At 31.0% G+C, this 24,014-nt stretch overlaps 1 protein-coding gene across 2 annotated transcripts in view; it reads right to left on the bottom strand.

Moving 5' to 3' along the window:
• LOC114327576 (5'-AMP-activated protein kinase subunit gamma-2) overlaps positions 1-24,014 on the bottom strand; it is a 537,287-nt gene that overhangs the window by 38,878 nt on the left and 474,395 nt on the right. For both annotated transcript variants that reach the window (XM_050657995.1, XM_050657994.1), the window contains 2 exons: positions 8,739-8,876; positions 6,983-7,171 (listed from right to left, as the gene is read on the bottom strand). In XM_050657995.1, the coding sequence (XP_050513952.1) occupies positions 6,983-7,171; positions 8,739-8,876 (327 nt within the window). The remainder of the gene's footprint in view (positions 1-6,982; positions 7,172-8,738; positions 8,877-24,014) is intronic.

Here is a 24,014-nt window from a genome sequence, read left to right on the forward strand (position 1 = left end):
TTCATTGATCTTGAGAAAGCGTATGATAAGAGTCCCTCGGGAGATTCTGTGGTGGGCACTAAATAACAAAAGGAGTCCCGGGTGAGTATTTGAAGATTGTGAGAGATATGTTTGAGGGAGTAACAACCAGTGTTAGGACAGGTGTGGGAGAGACTGATAAATTTCATATGAAAGTAGGATTGCACCAAGGCTCGGAGCGTAGTCCTTATTTATTCTCATTAGGTTTGGATCATATAACAGAAAAACTACAGGGTAACATTCCCTGGTGCTTAATGTATGCTGATGACGTGGTGTTGGTGGGAAATAGTGAAGGCGACTTAGAACAAAAACTGGAAAAGAGAAGACAAGCTCTTGAAGAAAAAGGTTTAAAACTTAGTAGGACAAAGATCTTCATTTTTCCTTAATGTGTGTCCAATAAACTTCCATTTGCGTCTGTTTATCGTTTTGGCTATCGGCTCTTGATTAGTTTTTCTCCAAAGTTCCTTGTTACTTATCCGATTTGGCCAATATATTTTCAATATTCGTCTAAGGCATCTATTTACAAATGTTTGAACCTTTTGTATAATCTTTTTCTCTATTTTCCAAGTTTCTGCTGCATATAGCAAAATACTCTTTACATTTGTATTAAATATCCTGATTTTGGTTTTGGTTGTTAATCTATTGGACTCCCATGTTTTCTTCAGCATATAGAACGCATTTTGGGCTTTAGTTATCCTTCCATTAATTTCCTCTTCTATTCCACCGCTAGCGTCAATTATGCTTCCCAGATAGCAAAACTTCTGTACATTTTCTACGTCTTCTCCTTCAATGAATATACCCATTTCTCTTTCCGTATTTATCTTCATAAGTTTGGTTTTTCTTGTGTTAATCTCTAGTCCTATTTTTCTTGCTTCTTTTGTCACCTTTTCTGTTTTTTTCTGCATATGTTGTCTTTTTTCGGACACCAGACATATATCATCTGCAAAGTCTAGATCTTCAAGCTGACCGAAAGCATTCCATCTAATTCCTGTTTTATTTTTCGTTGCCTTCTTCATGACCCAGTCAATTAAGATCAGAAATATGATTGGAGATAGAATACACCCCTGTCTGACTCCACTGTCTATGTTGATTGGTTCTGTGAGTTTCCCATTGTGCATGATTTGTGCGGTATAGTTTTCATAGAACATTTTGATAATTCTTATATATTTTAATGGAATTCCATATCTCTTTAATATTTCCCACATTTTTTCTCTGTTAATCCGGTCAAAGGCTTGTCTAAAGTCAATGAAATTTATATAGATTTTGCTCTGCCATTCTATTGTTTGTTCTACAATGTTTCTTAATGTGTTAATATGATCTGTGCATGCTTTATTACTTCTGAAGCCCGCTTGGTTTGGTCTTAACAACTGGTCTATGGTTTCTTTCATTCTTTCTATATATACCCTGGCCAGAAACAGAGATGAATGGAGGGGGACTGTAGAGGCCCTATGTTCCAAATGGAATCAAGAGGAGTAAAGTAAAAAAGTAAGGACAAAGATACGAGTATTTGAAATATTTGTTTAAAGATGGAGTTACTGCAAATAAAATGATATCTTTGGAAGGTGAAATGATTGTGAAAAGTGGGAGTTCTAATACCTAGGATCGGTATTACAGAGTACAGAGTAATGGGGAAATAGATGCAGATGCTTGCAATAGAATTTGGGTTGGATGGATGAAATGGAAGGAAACGAGTGGTGTGTTGTATGACAGAAAAATTCCAATGAAGCTGAAGCGAAAATTGTATAAAACAGCCATATAATTGTATAAAACAGCACTTTGAACCAATGAAACTTATAGATCATATAAAAAATACATAAGTAAAGTAACATGGGGAGAGGTAACGATTAATTTTATTTGGGATGCTAATTAGGGGGTGATTTTCCCGATTCTTTTTACCAAAAAATAAAAGGGATCAACAATATTTTGAGCGTAACTCACTTACTTTTAATGTTAGAAATTAAAAAAAAATAAAAATAAACCTTTTTTAAACACTTTTAAAAAGTTGTAATGAGCTTTCCCCGAAAAGTGCTCCGTGTTTTGGTTATTTCACGTTGAAATATTCGATTTGGAATTTGACGAATAAGAATCTACTTTTCATTAGCTACAACTCTGCTTCTACTGGGTCTACAGATTCCATACATACACCATTTTTTTTCACATTTTTATAAGCTATATTTTTGCTAAAAATATTTTTTTCGATAAAATACTTACTTTTTCAGTTATTTGCGAAAACCGTCCAAAACATGTTTTTTTGATAAAAATGAACATAAGTTGCTTAGAATTAGTAATTTTTTCAAATTCCGAACTTATTTTGAATGTATATTTTTTCACCCCCGAGAAGGGTGTATTTCCCAATTTTTGTAAAATAGAGGGGATGTAGAAGTGTAAAATTTTTCTTATATAATAATGGATACTTTCAACTACGTATCCGCAAATTTTCACTCTTCCTTTTTTTTGAGGTGTTCGTAAAATTTTGTGTTCTTTAATCGGACTATAGTGTGACCGAAAATACAAATTTTATATAATTACACATTAACCGTTACCGTAATATACAAAAAACGATGTAACGGATGTGGCGAATCCAATAATCTTACATCGTGGTGACATTTATTAGATAAAACTCAAAAAGAAAATGTGAAAACCTCCAAATATTAATGTGCGGCTTAAAAAATGCGTAGTACATACTTCAAAACCTTCTTCGTAAACCAAAGACAAGATACAGAAGTGGTAAAAGTCAATATTACAAGCAACTACGATTTTCTGATGATTAAGATATGATGGTGGAGAAAAAGTTGGTACAATAATTCCTTAGAAATATACCTATTATGTGGTAGGTAGGTGTCAGAACTAACGGTTGGAACATATAGTCTTGAAGAGGTAAGACAGTTCATTTATCCAGGCTCTCAAATTAACCAAAGTAACACTTAGTCAAGGAACCGAAGCTTTTCACCTCGCAGTTTTACAGAATGGATCGATTTGCTTAAAAAATTGTGAATAAGTAGTGATCAAAATCTATATGATGCCAAAAAGCGCTTTTACCATGGGGGTGGCTGCCACCCCATTTAGGGGGAGGAAATGTTTAATTATATTTTGACCGCAAAAGTTAATATAAACATAAACATTCATTCTAAGCAAAAAATGTTCTATTCTATACATTTTTTTGATAAAATTAATAATTTCCGATTTATTCGCTATCGAAAGTGTCAGTTTTATATCGAAAAAATCAATGTTATTCTATATATCTACTCATTTACGATTCACTCCATTTTTGTCGTAGAAAAAATTTTTTCAAAAAAAGTTCTTGGGAATTAAATAACCTACAATTTTATTTTGAAACAGTTTTTCGTATCTCTGATGCTAATCTTTCTATTCTGAAGAAAATGGCATTTTTTACCAAACTACAATAACACGTTATTCGCTTTAAACTCCAGTTTTTTAAAAATTATCATTCTAAGCAAGTCAAACTTCTAGAATCTATTAATAATACATAAATAAAGAAGAATGAATAAGGCCAATGACTAAAAACACCGCTAACTTACATTATTATGCTTCCAATTGGATTCCTCCTCTTTTTTTTTTTTCAAAAAAATATATTGATTTTTTAACCGTAACTTTTTTATTTTTTATCTTAGAAAGTTTGATAAAAAGAATTTTGTAGGTTTTTACAAGATCTATTATAAGCCTATTAATATTAAAACTTTTTAAAATCCTCAGTCGCAAAAAGAGCTGACTTTGAATGGGTTGGTAAAGGTGGTTTTTGCATGTTATTACAAGTTTTAATTGTCAATAGCTCACTCAATTTTTGCCGTAGAGAAAATTTTTGAAAACCAGGTTTTTGGGAATTAAATAAGCTACAATTTCATATTAAACATTTTTTCGTATCTCTGATGCTAATCTTTCTATTCTGAAGAAAAAGCTATTTATTTCCAAACTTCAAAAATTCGTTATTCGCTTTTAACTCCATTTTTTTAAAAACTAATCATTCTAAGCCGGTCAAACTTGTAGAACCTATTAATAATACACAAATAAAGAAGACCAAATAAGGTCAATGACTACATTTAATTAGGATGGTGATTAGGGGGTTGCTTCCGATCACTTTTTCGCTGGAAAAAATAGGGACTGTACTTTAAATTAGTTTGAACAAGTTATCCTCGAAAAATGCATAGTTTTGCCGTCTTTTGACTTTGAAACTACAATATTTAGCATTTGATGAAGTAGAGCTAACATATAATAAAGTATAGCTCGATTACTATTGGTCTTAAAGAAAATTAAAAAAAAAGTTTTGTTTATTTCTTCAAAAGGTACATTTTTATTAAGTAAACTTGTTTTGATAAAACGAAAACTTTTGGAGTTATTAGCGGAAAACTTATAAACATTGATTTTTTCGATATAAAACTTTAAAACTTTCGAACACTTTCGATAGCGAATAAATCGAAAACTAATAATTTTATCAAAAAAAATGTATAACACGTTTTTTGCTTAGAATGAATGATTTTACCAGCTTTTGTGGTCAAAATATAATAAAAAATTTCCACCCCCGAGATGGGGTGGCAAACACCCCCATGGTAATAGCGCCTGTCGGCATTATAGATTTTGATTCTTGGACTATCCACTACTTTTCAAGCAAATCGATCCATTCTGTAAAAATTGCGAGGTTTTGCCCTATTTTAAGCTTCATTACTTAGACTAACTGCTGAAATAAACAGACGTATATAATTAGCAAATAGAGCATACTATGGATTAAAGAAACTTTTAACATCAAACAGAATCACAATTATTTCATTCCGTTCTTTACTTAGGTCCGTCCTCAGTTAGGCGTCAGAAACGTGGACCATGTCAAAAAGCGATGAAGAACGTTTAAGCTGTTTTGAACGTAAAATGCTCAGACTTATGTGTGAAGGAGAACGGATTATTAGTCCAGAGAAATAAGATTTTTCTCGTGACACATCCCCCTCTAGGCCGAAACCAAATTTTTTGAGTAGTATGGACATCTATATTATTAACCTATATGTTTCCTGCAGCCGATTTTGATGATATACATAGTTATAAACAAATGAAGATCAAAAAACGCTAAATTTTCGCTTTTATCGTCTATTACCAAAAAGTTAAGCACTTTAAACAAATTTGAGTGTAAGAAACTCATAAATCGTATAAAAAACTTCAATATGGCGTTCGCTAAATATGTCCATCCTTATTGGTTGCTTAGAAAATTGCAAAATAAATCATAAATTTTGAGTTTTTAAAAATATTCATAACTTATGTAAAAATTAACTTAGAACAATCATACTTCGGACAGTTTATGAAAGAAGAACATTTATACTATTACCATTATTAAAAATAAATGACAAAAAATAATTTTAAACAGTGTAAAATTATTTTGAAAAAACATGTCGATTTTTTGCTTACTTATAAACAATTAGAATAACTTTTTAACCGTTACCTGTAGAAAAATTATTTTTTCATATTTAGAAAGACTGAATTTTTATACACATTTAGAAAGAAAAACAACTGTCCTAGGACAATTAGGGACAAAGTTAGCCCCCCCATTTATTTAATTCACATGTTTTTGCAAAATAATTTTGCAATATTTATAATTATTTTTTGTAATTTTTTTTTAATTAAATTAATACTGTAAATTTCCTTCTTTCATAAACTATCCAAAGTATTACTGTAGCTTCATCATTTTCTGACTTACAGTGTTGCAAAAAAAAATAAATTTGGGAAAAACAAATTAAATAACTTTTAAACTATTTGACCAATTTCTTCGAAATTTAGGGTATGAATTAAGCACCATAAGTCTCAGCATTTCGTGTAATAAGAAGGTTCTAAGTTAATTTTTACATAAGTTATAAATATTTATAAAAACTCAAAATTTATGATTTATTTTGCAATTTTCTAAGCAACCAATAAGGATAGACATATTAAGCAAACGCCATATTGAAGTTTTTTATACCGTTTATGAGTTTCTCACTCTCAAATTTGTTTAAAATACCTATTTTCTTAGTAATAGACGAAAAAAGCGAAAATATCATCAAAATCGGCTGCAGGAAATATATAGGTTATTATTATAGATGTCCATATTACTCAAAAAATTTGGTTTCGGCCTGGAGGGGGTTGTGTCACCAACAGGCTGTTTTTTTTCCTTATTTATCTGAACTATATAGCTGTTCCGTTGGTGGTTAACGGAAACAATTAACTTAAATTAAAATAAGTGTAAAAACAACGAACAATAATATTTATTTATTTTTGGTTAAAAAGACGTGCTTATATCTACGTAAGAGGAAATGTTATTGTTTGAGAGTTGAGCCCAGCGAGGGTTGTATGACCGACCGATGCCTGCTGGGGTTGTGTATCAACTCGTTGTTGTGGATCGACTGAACTGAAAACACATGTCTGTGGTTTTAAGTTAAAGACTAATTTATTGACATAAAGAGGCTGGCCCTTTAAGAAGCGTCTTCGAATGCATTTAAAAAGTGATTTATTGACATAAGGTCTGATAAGGTAACTATTTAATGGGGAATTTGTTTTCTAGAAAAAAATATTAATTTTATACAATCTGGTTTTGTATTTTAGGAGCGAAACACATGTGAATTTTAAATGACCCATATTATTTTCGTTTAGAAAAGAAAGTTAATATTTAAAATTAGCAATTAAAAAAATAATAAATGAGTGAATGAGTTTATAGTGAACCTAGGATTGGTAGGTCCATCAAAATAAGCAGGCTGTGACTGGGCCACGTAGCGAGAATGGCCGAAATGGAGCATTTATAACCAAAGACCGGATGGAGTGAGGAAAAGAGGCAGGCCAAGAGCCCGATTTAAGGACCAGGTGGAAGAGGACTTACCAGTGTTAAGAGTACGAAAATAAAAAAAATCAAGGCGAAGGATAGGAAAGAATGGAAACTGATTCTAGAACAGGCCAAGACTCAGCAGGTATTGTAGAGCCAATGGTGATGATGACTTACCTATATTTATAAGAGGTTTCTTATCCTTAAGTACCCGTCGCCAGGTATCTAATTTGTGTTCTTCTAATTCGTCCATGGCTACATCTGGAGATTTGTAATACATCCTAAGGATCTTTATGAAATCTGTAATGGTTAACATACCAACAAACTCTTGCTTGGAACTATCCCACAACGGTGCTGCCCTGACACCTAAAAAGACAACAAAATGACTAACAATAAAATACTAAAATACTACAGTCCAATAATTTTGGTCCTCAACTATTGGAGAAAATTAGCCTCCATGTTCCCAGTAGACAAACGAGGATAAATCAACCTTTTTTGAAGTTATACTTCTTTACCGGCGATAGAGGGTGATTTTTTATATGTTAAAACCTATCAGCCCGGCGCATGCGCATTATAACTTTATTCTGATTGGATGTTCAAATGACATGTCAAAAATTATTCAATATGGCGGCTGTGGCACAGCTGTAGTTAGATTATTTATGGTTGTTGCGTTTTAAAATTTGTGTGAAAAGAAACAACAAACAAAAGTTAGTTAATAGTTATACTGCCTTTTTAAATAGTTTTCATATACCTATATTTTTGGACTTTTAGACTATTTTGGACAAGGAAAACTCATTCTAATTTGGTAAGTAGTTTTTATTATAATCATATTGTAATTATACATTTGGATTAGGTTGAAATACATACATTTATTTTCTCAAGAATGCGGATTTTAGAGAGAAATCCCAAATTAGGTTCGATTTTTATTTTAAAATTATGATTTTTTGGCGTAGATTTATTTATCTAGTAGGTATGTAATGCTTTGATTTACATACTTAATTTGATTACCAACAAAAGTTCTACCAATCTTCATCTAATATATTGTTTTCTTACTGTTTTGTTATATTTTTATATTTTCTTCCACAAAATTTAAACTACATAATTCAAAACAACTGTCAAACAGTAAAACGTTCAGTTACCGTATTTTTCCACATGATAAATAATGTGGGATTGGACGAGTGAGTCTACGCTTCGATTACGAGTCAAAGCGGCACGAAATTCAAGGGTTCAATTCCCGATACAAGTTTTATTTTTTTATTTTTTTATGCATGTTATGATTGTAAGTATATTTGTTATATATTTTTTTTTCTTCAGAAAATGCGTATTTAAAATTTTTGCCAACAATTATTATCGTTCAGAAATCATTTTTTCTTTGTGGCATTTTTCAATGTGTTTGTGTGCGTTTTATTCTTTTATTTTTTAAAATTTTTGGTATTGTCTTAAAAATCACATAATATGTAGTAGAAGTATAACTTCTTACGTGCGTACAAAGTACACACACATTCTTTTACATTAGACCCCATCGCACTAACTACGGACACAACTCCTTCATGTCCAGAACACCTAGGTTTGCTAACCAATATTCGGAAGGTTTAGATTGTTATAGTTTTCCAAATGAATTTAAAGCTCAGCTTAAAAACTGTGTGTGATAACTTGATATCCTTGTGTTTTGTACATTTTTTGTTAATGTTTGTTATTCAATGTTCCTAGTTTGTATGATTAAAATTTTTGAATTTACTTTAGGTTAGGTTATAAATCTCCTGTGATTAATGTTTATACTGTATTTTAACTGGGTGATTGCCCGTTGATAAATAAAATAATAATAATAAAAAATTATATTAATTAGTTAAATACGTTATATACAAATGCTTCGTTTCTGAGATACGGGGTGTTGAAATTTTTCATGCAAGTATTTTTTAAAATGTTTACTTACCATTATATACAAGGGCAAAAAAGGCCTTTTTAACTAACAACTGTGTATCGAAGACGACTAGCTTGGCAGATGTTGGAATGAGGTCGTAACATTTGTGGAATTTGAAGAACTTAACGAAAATTTGGGACTCATCTTCCTCTGCAAACAAAAAAATAATATAATACATTAAACGTTACGCAAAAAGTAGAGAAAGATACTTGTAAAGGCAACTGTTCACAAAATGTATGCAATAACTGTTTCAATATTGATAATAATATAAAGGGGCTACTGGTAAATTTGTACATAGATGCAGTGTAGCCCGTTCAGGGAACGCAAAATTTTACAAAAACCTCTAAAAAAATAAAGGAAGGATGAAAATTTGGGAATAGGTAGTTGAAATTGTCTATTATTATATAAGAAAAAGTTTACAATTCTACATCCCCTCCATTTTACAAAAATTGGAAAATACGGGGTGAAAAATTTTTTCTCGCTGGTGAAAAAATATACGTTCAAAATAAGTCCGGAATTGGATAAAATTACTAATTCTAAGTAACTTTTGTTCTATAGAGTTTTTTTACTAAGTCAATACTTTTCGATTTATTTGCAAGTGAATGTGTTCATTTTTAACCAAGAAAAAAATGTTCTTGGACGGTTTTTCGGAGATATCTCAAAAAGTAAGTATTTTAGCGAAAAAAATATTCTTAGCAAAAATATAGCTTATAAAAAATTGAAAAAAACGGTGTATGCGTGAGGTCTGCAGATACAGTAAAAGCAGAGTTGCAGCTAATTAAATGTAGGTTCTTCTTCGTCAAATTCCAAATAGAATATTTCAATGTGAAATAACCAAAAAACGGAGCACTTTTCGGGAAAAATTAATTACAACTTTTTTAAAGTGTTTAAAAAATGGTTTATTGTTTTTTAAAAAAACTTCTAACATTAAAAGTAAGTGAGTTACGCTCAATATATTGCCGGTCCGTTTTATTTTTTTGGTAAAAAAAATGGCGAAAATCACCCCTTAATTAGCTTCTCCAATAAAATTAATCGTTATCGCTTTACAAGTTACTTTACTTATGTACATATTGTTTATATTATCTATAAGTTTCATTGGTTCAAAGTGCTCAGTTTTGAAAAAAGTTGGGTTTAAAATAGTTTTTAATTTTGAAAAAAATCGTAATTGTTTATGGAATTAACTCAAAAACAATTAGAAATACGAAAAATCTCAAAGAGTAATAAAATGTACGTTTTGCTTTTCTGAATATTTTTGATTTTTTGTTTTCTTGTTAGACAAAAATTGGTTATGCTATGGTTGTTCAAAATTTGCCTAAACTCGTGATTAGTTACTCGTTCAAGCCATTTTAACTACAGCTTTTTCAAAACGAAGCACTTTGAACCGATGAAACTTACAGATCCTATAAATAATACATACAGTCGGAAAAATGAAAGAATATCCATGAACGATCACATCAATCACTTATTTTGTATTTGCTGTTTTTTTCTATAACAAAACGTTTGCTATTTATAGAAAAAGACAGCAAATACAAATTAAGTGAGTGATGTGATCGTTCATGGGTATTCTTTCATTTTTCCGACTGTAGACAAACTAACTTGTGAAGTGGTAATATTAAAATTGATATGTGATGCTAATTAGGGGGTGATTTTCGCTTTTTCTACCAAAAAATAAAAGGAACTTGATGTTGATCTTGAATAAAAGAAAAGATCAACTTGATGCTAGCTGAGCCACAAAAGAAAAATATTAGGGTAAACACCCTTTAAATATCACATTGATACGTTATAAGTGCATACTTTGAAAAATTTCCTTGTGATGGTTACATGGCAACTGGGATAATGCCCTAATGTATATCCCAACACGTGGGATCCAAAATTTACTTGTTTACATACCGATGATTTAATGGCAAATGAATCTGAATCATTCATTTGCCATTAAGTCATCGGTATGTAAACAAGTAAATTTTGGATCCCACGTGTTGGGATATACATTACCTTAGGGCATTATCCCAGTTGCCATATAACCATCACAAGGCAATTTTTCAAAGTATGCACTTATAACGCATCAATGTGATATTTAAAGGGTGTTTACCCTAATATTTTTCTTTTGTGGCTCAGCTAGCATCAAGTTTATCTTAACACATGATGATTTTATAAAAAAATCGAAAACGTTTTGTTGTGATGTAGCCCTTTAAAGGGATTTTTAGTAAAAAAAAATTGTATACCTTTTACAAAGGATTTTTTTCCAATTTTCAATAAAGTGTTTCATTAAATAAATAAAAAAAACTATTTCAAATCCGAAATATGTTCACGCTGTATTATTTTAATAAGACGCAACTACTATTGTTTTGTTTTAATATCTAGAACATCAATCTTCCTTAATCCAAATGATAAATTACATTTAAATTAGCTACTGACATCACAGACAACCTCCCAGGAGACGATGTTTTGGTTCTGCGCTATTTTAGATTGTGTTACGAGAAAAGTTAATGTATCAATAATAGTTTGTTGGTAAATATTGCTGTATATGGGTGTCCGAATAAATCGGCACTATGCATGAAAATCAAAATTAACTCGGTAACAATTAAATGAACAAAGAGTACAAACATAGAACATAACTAGACTGTTCAATAAATTTTACGATTCAATAAGAGAGGACGTTGCTACTAGTCTAATTTTTTGTTAATGTTGGTACACTCTTCATATATGAACTATGAACGTATGTACAGTTGAGTCCGCGAGTCTCTACCCGTGCGTCATTAATACCTGGCGAGATAAAACACATGCTTTCTATTTAGCATCATTCTCTTCCACGCATGAAATTAATGACAAACCAGCTGCCGCCTGTTATTAAGTAAAGACACATGTTATTTTTATGAACGATTTAGACTCAGTGCATTGAAAAGAGATAGGTACAAAGAAAGACGATTGGGGATGTCTTCACATATTTTAAGTACAATTTCTGACGTTTTGATTTGTTTACTTTTGTGGCTGTCAGTTTGTTGAACTTTTTGCTGTTATTTTGTCGAATTTTTGCATTTTGAAGTTTTTTATAGTATACAAACAGTTGTTTTCACAACTAATTTTATATTGGAGTTAAAATTTTGTAATAAGTTTATGTTATTTTACGATAAATTTTGACAACGTACAAAGCTAACCTCATTGTTGACACAGTTGAATGCTTGTGTTTAAGGTTCCGCCAAAGTGAATAAAATAACAAAAAGAAAATATGTTATCCAATTTTTTTATAAATTGTTTATTTATTTATTAATCAATGATAATAAAATAATTTATTAAGCTACTTCAAATGTAGCTGTAATTATGCACCAAAATTTTAAAGCAAAACTTAAATTTGACATTCTATTTATTTGATAAAGTCAAATTTTATACTATATCCCGTGATCGGAATAATATCCACGTGCCGTTGCGTTTAGTAAATTTCCGACTTATTTCGTATGGTTTAAATGATGACGCACGGGTAAAGACTCGCGGACTCAACTGTATGTATGTGAAGTTTCATATCAATCTGTCAATTCATTCTTTGTTTACAAGCCATTTGGTACAACGGTCTCCTTTATTTAGATGCACTTTTACCAAGTTTTTTTTATGTATTTTGACCCGTAGAATACGAATTTTTTGGGTCGCAGTTGATCCGGATGTCGATAAGATTGTTATGAACAAAAAACTTGCAAAATTACATAACCGCGATTTTTCGCAAAACAAAACATTTTTGTGTATTTTTTGGGCCATTCTAAGCACAAAATTTTCTTACAAGTTTTTTTGTAGGATGCATAGTTTTCGAGATAAACGAGGATGAACTTTCAAAAAATCCAAAAATTGCAATTTTTGAACCCGATAAACTTTTGATTAAAAATAAAATACCAATTCTGCTTGCAACATTTGAAAGCTCAAGTCAAATTATACCGATTTTGATTAATTGCATTGCTAAAAAGTAATTTTTTGATTGTTAAACAAAGCTATAAACACATAGCGCTTGAGTGATGTTTTCAATGCATCTCTCATTTAAAATCGAACGAGTAGGTACAAGTGAGCGCTTGCAAACAGGCAATTTCTACATAGCATGCATTGGACACGCGTCATAACGCTCAAACACTATTTGTTTATAGCTTTGTTTAACAATAAAAAAAATTAATTTTTAGCAATGCAAATAATCAAAACCGGTATAATTTGACTTGAACTTTCAAATGCGGTAAGCAGAATTGCTAAGATATTTTATTTTTTTGATCAAAAGTTATTCGGGTTCAAAAATTGCAATTTTTCGATTTTTTGAAAGTTCAACCGCGTTTATCTCGAAAACTGTGCATCCTACGAAAAAACTTGTAAGAACATTGTTTGCTTAGAATGACCCAAAAAATACAAAAAATGTTCTGTTTTGCGAAAAATCGCTGTTATGTAATTCTGCAGGTTCTTTGTTTATAACAATTTTGACATCCGGATCAACTGTTACCCAAAAAATTCGTGTTCTACGGGTCAAAATACATAAAAATACTTGGGAAGTCCATCTAAATCAGGGAGGTTGTGGTACCCCCAACCCTGGCGACAGCACTAGAAGGGTAAAATAGAAGGAAAAAGGGGTACACGAGCAATATCCTGGCTAAAAAACATTTGCGACTGGACTACCTATAAACACACAGACGCTTTAAAAAAAAAATCAGAAAATAGAGGCGAATTTGCAATGGTTATAGCCAACCTTAATTAGTGGAGTCTTCACTAAAAGAAGAAGAGGAGGAAGTCTGTGTTATGTTAATGACTGAATGGAATGATTTGAATGATTGATTGCATCAATTTAGATATAAAAACTTTGGACATCTTGGATATTAAAGCACCCTATGTAACGCACAGCTGAATGTGGCTGAATTTTTATGTTTGTGCGTCACAGTGTTGCCATGCTGTTGTCTATATATTTCTTTCATAATTTCAATCAATGTTAAATGTACCTACAAGAATAATAGAATAATAACGTTTACTTATCCGTCATTATACTAGGTAAAATGACAAATGAGGTGTCAAATGAAAGCTTATAATCCAAGGATAGTACTAAATGTGAGAAATTAAACCTAGATTGTCTGTCCCTCAAAAAATAAGCGTTATAAAGTTGCACTATTTTTTTTTCTATAAAACATTTTGATCTAAAACTTACCAGAAAACTTCATTGTACTCTTTACTTTAAAATAAACGTGATTGAGAAGCTAAATTTTAAACTTCGTCACACAACTTTTGCGATTAAACTTTGCAATGCACAAATCCGCACCTTTTTCTTTGAAAAATTCATAACCTTTATCATGATAAGAATAAAAACTTGAGGCAGATACCTTTGTCTTCAGAAATGTTACAGCTATATAGTGTAAAAATTTCAGAAAAATATATTAAAATGGAACAGAGTTGTAGCGAGGTAAACGCAAAAAAATGTGATTTCTTTTTTTTTATTTTTGGGTTAAAATTGCGATTTTGGCAATGTTCCTCCACATAAAATTCAAAATAAACTTCATTTTCGTTTTCAGCACCCTCGAAAATATAAAGTATGAATAAAATTAGCCATTCATCCCTCTGTGGTCAGTATCTTGAAAACTAAGTGCTTTTTTGAGGGTGTTACGCTCGTGTATAATATCACAAAAATTGTAACGTGATAATATGAAAAAATAGAGGATACGGCAACGATGTCACAAGTGATGGTCGGATCGAACGCCAAAATCTACACAGACATATTAGGGTGCTTTAATATCCAAGATGTCCAAAACTTTTATCGGACTAGCACTAACATTTTTACCTTTGTCCAAAACTTCGGCGAGCCAGTCCTTGTAACACTGGGAGATGTGTTCGAACTCCTTGATCTCATCAATGTTGTACACTTCCTCGTCCTCGTGCGGTAAGAGAATCGAAAACTGTCCGGAGTAAACATGAAGTCGAATCGTCCTCGACATGCCCATAAGAAGAGCTCATTGTAGACTTATTTTAACACTTTATATTTAGTTGAAAGACTGATAAATTTCGTACACACTTGAATGAATCAATGAAGTGAAAAAATAGTATGTCAAGGTGTGTACAATGTATGTATTTCTTTAGCTAAGCGCTAAAAGTTTCTGTTCCTATGCTTTTTAGATTACGAAAAAGCGTTTGATCGAGTCCAACACCACAAGTTAATACAGATCCTCAAGAAACTTGATATAGATCAAAAAGATATAAGATGCATTGAAAATTTGTACTGATATCAAACGGCACAATTAAAAATAGACAATTCTATATCCAATCCCATACATACAGGGTGATTGATTAGAAGGGTAAAGCTCAATAGCTCCGCTATAGTAATAGATAGCAATAAAAGTTAATAACAAAAATTTTAGCCACCTTTGAGCTTCACATTACAAAATTAGTTAGAATGTTACAGGGTGTTCGATAACACAGTGGCAGACCAAACTAATGTTTTTTTAAATGGAACACCCTATATTTTATTTTAAATTCGAAATCCTGTTAACTTCTCCATCACAAAAATATAAAGGTTTGTTATGTTATACAGGGTATTTACAAAGTTATAACCAATTTTATATGAAAATCGTAACAAGTTTAACTCCCTGTATAAATAAAAATAAGCAAAACAACAATGGTTTATTAATGCCATATTTTTTAACGTATTGTCAAAAGTTTCAAGAATAGTCGATATTGCTAATTTTCTTATATCAAATACAGGGTGAGTCAAAACGCAAGTACATTATTTTCTCAGTAATTTTAAATGGAACACCCTGTATTTTATATCACTATTGAAAAGTACCATTACCGTACTTTAATTTTTAGATAACATTCCCTATGTCTAAATTTATTAGTTTTCGAGATATTTTCATTTTTCAATGGACCAGTAGCGTGGCCACCCAAATCACCAGAATTTAATAAACTGGACTGATTTTTGAAGTTATACTTCTTTAGGCGCGATTGAGGGTGATTATTTATTATTAATCTGCGCGCATGCGCACACCGACAGTATGGTAATAGTCGTTATACGGGCTCTGATTGGGTATTGAAATGATCTGTCAATAATAATTGTTCAATATGGAGGTAAACAAATGTATAATATATTAGTTTTATCGTTGTGAGGACAGAAACAAAAAAGTTTATAATTTTAATGACTTTTTAAATAGTTTTTAAAAGCAACAGGTACGTAATAATAATTGTAAATGTTTCAGTATCGCAATAAAAAATTACATAACCTATTTGTAAAATGTAAAATAAACCTACCTAGTATGTATGTAAAATAAACCTACCTACCTAACCAACAAAATTTCTAAAAATATTCATCTAATATTGTTTTCTTGCTGTGTTTTGTTGTGTTGTAATATTTGAATTCCGTAGACATCAAACTAATGTGGTTAAATTCGGAAGTGTCAAGTTGTTTAGTTGCTCTATCTTCCAGTATAATGCATATGCCCCCGCAACCGATATCCAAAGGTGCTGGAACTTGAACAAAATGCACGTGGGTTCAATCCCCAATATAAAGTTTTATTTTTTTATTTTTTTTATACATTTTATGATTGTAAGTATATTATTATATAATTTTTTTTAAGAAAATACGTATTTAATTAAAATTTTTCCAACAATTATTGTTCAGAAATCATTTGTGGCATTTTTCAATGTGTTTGTGTGTGTTTTATTCTGTTATAAGTATAACTTCTTACGTGCGTACAAAGTACACACACATTCTTTTTTTTTGGGTTACGTTAATAATGAAGTTTATAAAATACCTCCAACAACAAGGGATGAGATGAAAAATAGAATACAAAGTGTATTTCGATGTGTTAATTTACAAATGCTCCGTAGAGTAAGTAGCTCATTCAATGATCGTTTTTAGGCGTACATAAATGTGTTAGGAGATAATTTTGAACACCTTATGTAATTAAATATTAAAAATATTTTATTAAAAGTAGCTTCTAATTTTTTCAAACATGTTTTTTTGCAAAATGTATTACTGATAAATTATGTTTCGTTCTTTATTTGTTACATTGTTACATTTACATACAAAAGTAGTGTTTAATTGTCTTCACAAAATATTGTATTTTGTATTTGTGTGTTTTTTTTTTGTAAAATTTATTACTAATTTTCTTTGTTTATTTGTTGCATTTACATAAAAAGATAGTTTTTAATTGATTCAAAAATGTTGCATGTAGTGGTTGTGTTTTTGTTTGTAAAATGTATTACTAATAAATTATTTTTATTTCTTTATTTGCTACAGTGTTACAGTGATTACCGGATTGATAATCGGTAATCTTCAATTGTCAATTCAGTCATGGCTTACATAAAATTTAAATAAATTTAAACACCTAAAATAATTTGCTCTGAAAAATGAAAATATCTCGAAAACTAATAAATTTGGGCTTAGGGAATGTTATATAAAAATTAAAGTACGTTAATGCTACTTTTCAATAATGATATAAAATACAGGGTGTTCCATTTAACATTACTGAGAAAATAATGTACTTTGACTCACCCAGTATTTGATATAAAGAAAATTAGCAATATCAATAATTCTTAAAAATTTTGACAATAAATAAAAAAATATGGCATTAATAAACCATTGCTGTTGTGCTTATTTTTATTTATACAGGGAGTTGAACTTGTTACGACTTTCACACAAAATTGTTTATAACTTTGTAAATACCCTGTATAATATTACAAACCTTTATATTTTTGTGATGGAGAAGTTAACAGGATTTCGAATAAAAAATAAAATATAGGGTGTTCCATTTAAAAAAACATAAGTTAGGTCTGCCACTGTGTTATCGAACACCCTGTAACATTCTAATTAATTTTGTAATGTGAAGCTCAACGGTGGCTAAAATTTTTGTTATTAACTTTTATTGCTATCTATTACTATAGCGGAGCTATTGAGCTTTACCCTACTAATCAATCACCCTGTATAAGAAGGGGACAGGGATGTGTGCTTTCCCCTCTTTTATTTAACATTTATTCGGAAGCCATATTTCAAGAGTCTTTGAAAGATGCAGAGATGGGAATCAAAGTGAATGGAGTATTGATCAATAACATACGATATGCTGATTATGGTGTCTTAATTTGTGACAACATAGATCTTCAACAACTTGTCACTATGATCGGAGAATACAGCAAGCGAATGGGATTAGAGATTAATACCAAAAAGACCAAATTCATGATCATCTCCAGAAACTTGGATACACTTGAAAACTTCACCATAACGCCGGATAGCAAGTCCATTGAAAGAGGGAGCAAATTTAAATACCTGGGAACGTGGCTTTTTGAAGACTGGGCATCGGACAGGGAAGTAAAATGTCGCATTGAGCAAGCTCGACAAGCTTTCGTAACATTCAGGAAGGTACTGACCTGTTCACGAGTTCGATCTTCAACTGAGACTAAGGTTTACTAAGTTCTACATATGGTCGGTGCTGCTATATGGCGTAGAGGGTGGACACTCAAAACGAGGTATATAAACAGATAGAAGCCTTCGAAATGTGGCTTTATCGCCGTATCCTAAAGATACCATGGACGATGAAAGTAACAAATGTAGATGTCCTTAAGAGAATCAACCAAAAACGCCAACTTTTCGAAACCATCAAGAAAAGGAAAACGGCATATCTGGGTCACATCATGCGAAACGAAAAATACCAGTTCCTTCAACTTATAAACGAGGGTAAACTTGAAGGCAAGAGAGGAATAGGACGCTAGAAAATGTCCTGACTCCGAAACATAAGGCAATGAACGACATACAATATCTGATACACATTGCAAGAAACAGAGAGTTAATGGAAAATGTGATCGCATTAAAACATCCATTAGTGGATTTGCATCTGAAGAAGAATAATACTCTTTCGACAAAATTGTCATCATCGGAGCTAATGACCAATAGAAGGTAAAAGTACCACTTCTTGAGGTTATGTGCACGAGCATCTTAATAGTATCTGGTTGCATTTCAATTTTTTATTTAATCATGTGTGCACTATAATATTAGTCTTCCGTACAACCCCCAATAGGAAAAAGGAGCCACAAAACGTTACAAACACATTAAAACTTTTTTCATGGCGTGGGTCAGTTGTTCCTCCTCGCCAAGATGGGTGGGTGATACCTACACCTACGTCATGAAAAAAATTTTAATGTGTTTGTAACGTTTTTATGGCCCTTGATCAGTCAGGAAAATAGATACTATTAAGATGCTCATGCACACAACCTCAAGTAGTGGTAATTTTACCTTCTATTGGCCATTAGCTCCGATGATGACAATTTGATCGAAAGCACTTAGCTACGGAAATAAATACATTTTACACACTTCGATATACTATTTTTTCAATTCCTTGACTTTATATTTTTAATGTCACAGGACGATGGTGTGTTTGATTTTTAATCGATTTGATGTTTATATTGATTCACTGTAAACTCACTCACTGATACAAAGTCTTGTCAGAAGCAGTTCATCGTTGTCTGTTTAATGTTTAAATAATGCTATTTGATGGAATAATACAGAGTCCATTATAATAAATAACGAGCATTAAAAGCGTAAAATTAAATGGTTTAATTAATAGTCGCTATGCATGTAACTATGTATAGTGGAGTCACTGAAGGTTTTCATCTCCGATTTCGTTGAACCTTCATCGATTTTCATGAAAATTGGTGAGTAGTTAGAAGATACTTCAAGGAACAAAGGTGACATGATGCCAACTTGCGCTTTTACCCCGGGGGTGGATGCGACCCCTTCTCGGGGGTGAAATTTTTTTTAATAAAAAAAATACCAGAAATCGGTAGAGGGGCAACTTCTACGCAAAATTTGTTATATAAAGTTATTAACATAAATCAATACTTTTTGAGTTATTAAATATCAAAAATTTTATTATTCTTTAAAAAATGCATGTTTTAAAGCTGTTTTTCACGTATTACTCAAAAACTATAAGCTTTTGTAAAAAAAACTGTTATTACCAAAATTAAAGATAAAAAATTTAATACACTCTCCCCTTAAAGAACTAAACTAATGCTATTTCAAAGTGAGTTATGGGTAATTGAATGTATATTTTTTTCGACGAGTACTCAAATCTAAGTATTCAAGCTTACATAAAGGGAAAACGCATTTTATAGAATATACCTGTTAAACATTTGTCAAAGTACTTCGAAGTACCTATCAATTGAGCTCCAGTGGAAGTTAATAGCATCAAAATTAAGCAACTTATGATGCAAATAAGAGAACCCTTTCGATTTTTTTAGGAAAAAGTGAAAAATATAACATACGCCATTTCCACAAAAATTAAAATTTGTAGTAATGCTCACAAGAATTTCTTTAGGTTAACATAGTTAATGATTTCAACAATTTTCACCGGTTTAGAATGCATATTTTTGAAAAAAGACACAATTTAATTAAATCAGGATTTTTAAAATTATCGTACTTTTCAATTTCTTTTGATAATAACTCCAAAAATACTCAATATACTTAAAAAATGATATATAACTAAATTTTAGTTTTTTCTGTTCCAAATACTTTACCCGTTTTACTATTTCCGTAGAGTAAAAAAATAACCGAGATAGAAACGTTTAAAATTTCAATTTTGCTGCGAGAACCATGTAAGCGGGGCCATTTAACCTTTTATTGCTAAAAAAGTGAGAGGACTAACAGACTAATTTTAACATTTTTTAATAGCCCTTGGAATCATCTTTTAATTAGTTTTAGGTGAATCTAATATCTTAAAACTTAATGGAGTTATTTACAAAAAAACAATAACATTTTTTGGAAAAAATTTTAAAAGATACATTTTGAAACATTTATGGTGCATAAATTTTAACGCTATCAACTTGTTCGAGGGCTTATTTGATAGATATTTCTATGAACTTTAACAAAAGTTTATGTCATAAAATGCATCATTTTGCCGGTATTTAAGCTTGAATACTTAGATTTGGGTACTCGACGAAAGAAATATACATTCAATTACCTATAACATACTTTTAGTTAACATAGAAAGGTTTTTCTAGTAAATAGTTTATTTTATTTTTTATTAGGCTCAATTTTGATAATAATAACTTTTTTGTAGAAACTTATAGTTTTTGAGTTATTTATGAAAAATCGATTAAAAACATGCATTTTTCTCACGAAAAATTAAAATCTTTGATCTTTAATAACTCAAAAAGTTTTGATTTATTTTAATAACTTTACATAACAAATTTTGCTTATAATTTGTCCCTCTATCGAATTCTGGGGTTATTTTTAATAAAATAATTTTCACCCCCGAGGAGGGGTTGCATCCACTCCCAGGGTAAAAGCGCAAGTTGGCACCATGTCACCTTTGTTCCTTGAGATATCCTCTAACCACTTACCAATTTTCATGCAAATCGATGGAGGTTCAACGAAATCGGAGGTAATAGCTCATATCCACCTTCAGTGACTGCACTAGTAAATAATTTATAAATTATTCAAAGGAAACTACATTATTTTGAATTCATGTTCCAAATTTAGATAAATGTCACGACGAATTAGACAAATAATGTCCAAATTTAGATAAAACAACGACAGTTGTTTCAATATCCATAGACATTTTTTATTTAGATTAAATTCCTCGACACCTAAGGCCATTGGCATGGTACAGTTGCTTTCATTACATTACATTAACGCAAGGATTGATTCCAGATATAGAATATGTACTCCTAAACACATATAAGACAATGCAGCTATGCAAATAAATGTATCAGAAGGTGTAACATGCAAAATAAGAATGGAGAGAGGAGTTAGACAGGGAGATACTTATCTCTCCAAAATTATTTACTCTTGCATTACAAGATGTGTTCAAGAAGTTAAATTTGGAACAACGTAGAATTAAAATTGATGGCAGATTTTTAAGTCACCTAAGATTGGCCGAGGACTTAATACTCATAAGCAATAATGCAGAAGAGATGTAATCTACATGCCAAAGGAGCTTAAACAATGAGAGAAAGTCGGTTTAAAAATAAATTTAAATAAAACAAAAGTGCTGACAAATCAAGATATCACAATCGACATAGATGGAAGTGTCTAAGATGGCGCTATAATCGGAAAAAACAATTTATCGTGATACCATAGGTAAATTATAGAAACGGTCCAATATCTTGAGAAATACACTTCCAAATGAAAAACCGAAAAATATTTATTTAATATTTTTCAAAAACCTACCAAATAACGCTAAACATCACCCTCCACGTCACCCCCTGGAGGTGGGGTGGGGGTAACTCTAAAATCCTAAATAGCAACCTACATTTTTTATTGCAGATTTGGATTCGTCATGAAAAATTAAGCAACATTTTTATTCGGAACATTTTTTAGAATTGTTGATAGATGGCGCTAATAAATCGTTTTTTTCCAATTATAGCGCCATCTATTAACAATTTTAAAAAATGATTAGTTTTCCATGGCTAATCCAAATCTGCAATAAAAATGGAGGTTGCTAATAAGATTTTAAAGGGTCATGTTTAGTGTTATTCGATAGGTTTTTGAAAAATATTAAACATACATTTTTTGTTTTTTTTTTTATTTGGAAGTGTATTTCTCGAGATATTACACCGTTTCTACAATTTACCTATGGCCTATGGTATCACGATAAATGTTTTCTTCCGATTATAGCGCCATCTATCCATAATTCGAAAAAATGTCTCGAATAAAAGTTGCTTACTTTTACACAAGAAATCCAAATCGGCAATAAAACCTGGGGGTTTCTATTTAAGATTTTAAAGTTGCCCCCCACCTCCAAGGGGTGGAGTGGGGGTCATTGGATAGATTTTTAAAAATTATTGAAAACGTGCTTTCTGGTTTTTCGATCCGATGTTTAGTTCGCGAAATATTCGACCGTTCCGCAATTTTTGGGACACCTTGTATAAAATAAAAATAAAATATTATATACCTATATAAGAAAAAATAGACAAAAAAATACAAAAAAGCCGAATTATATTCAAACAGGTGTTCTGAATTATGTTTTATTTTAAAAATTACAAAAACATGGCTTTTTTGGAAGAAGTTGTGCCCAATCCCAAAATTATATTTTTCGCTAGAAATATTTTTCCAATCAAAACAGTCAAAACGTTCAATCATAATTTATAAACCACAATATTTAGTTCTAATCATTTCAAATCACATTTTTTCTATTTACATTTGTCTCCAATTATCTCTGTTGTTTACTAGACAATCTGTTTCTATTTCCGTAGCGTTCTATTTGCTATTTGAAATGTAATTAATGATAGGAACGTGTTGAACCGTTGTTCTGTCTCATTTACTTGACGTGAATTTTCCACTGACGATGGGTATAATATTATTATTATACACGGACGATTAAATTTTGTGAACAGTGTTGCAAATTGTATGGAGATTTAATGTTAACAGGTGGTTCTAATTAGTTCTAAATATTTTTTAATAAATTGTATTTTTGAGCGCAATCACTATCTCTTTAACTTCTTCTCTTCTTCTTCTTCCTCTTTATAAGCAATTCTGCCTGTTGTCACTCCATCTAATCTTTTGCTATTTGATCACACGTGTATTAGTAAGAACTAAAAAAGGATATAAAATGGGAGAAAAACAACTTAAAATAATCTGCTATGCGGACGATGCAATACTAATCTCTCAAAGTGAAGATCATTTACAACGTATGCTGCACCAATTCAACATAATCGCCAGAAAATTTAACATGTTAATTTTCTCACAAAAGACAAAATGCATGGTTATAACAGCAGATCCAATAATAATCCGGTCAACTTAGACATCAAAATGCTTGGCAAATAACAAAAATTGCCGGAGAGCCAAATTTTGGTGGAGAGCTAGGGTATACTATAACAAATAAAGTTTAAAAAGTCCCCATCGATCCCATGTGTGCGTCAAAAGTTATTCGGGGTCAAAGGTCAAAATTTGAGATTTTTTGGATTTTTTTCGAAAACGGTAAGTTTTATCAAAAAAAACCTCAAACCAAAGTTGTAGATCTTAACATTCTCTACAAAAATTGTCCTTGCAATTTTTTTCCTAAGAGTTACCATTCCTGAGATATCGCGATTTTAAAAGTTACTTTATACATTATATGCACATATAAGCCACGTATATTATACATATGTGGCCCTTAAGACAAGTATAAATGCCTATTTGTGTCTCTTTTATATAGTATATTATACTATTCTGAAAATATTTCTTCCAAAGGTAATCAGTCCCAAACTGAATTTCCACGTGGCCTTGAAAAACATTTGGCTATACCATTGTTTAAAAAAGAACAGATTGTCTATTATAGGTATAGGCAATGACAGTATTGTCCGTAGGTCTGGTTCATAATA

This window comes from Diabrotica virgifera, chromosome 8 (assembly GCF_917563875.1).
Source record: "Diabrotica virgifera virgifera chromosome 8, PGI_DIABVI_V3a".
NCBI classification, from domain to species: domain Eukaryota; kingdom Metazoa; phylum Arthropoda; class Insecta; order Coleoptera; family Chrysomelidae; genus Diabrotica; species Diabrotica virgifera.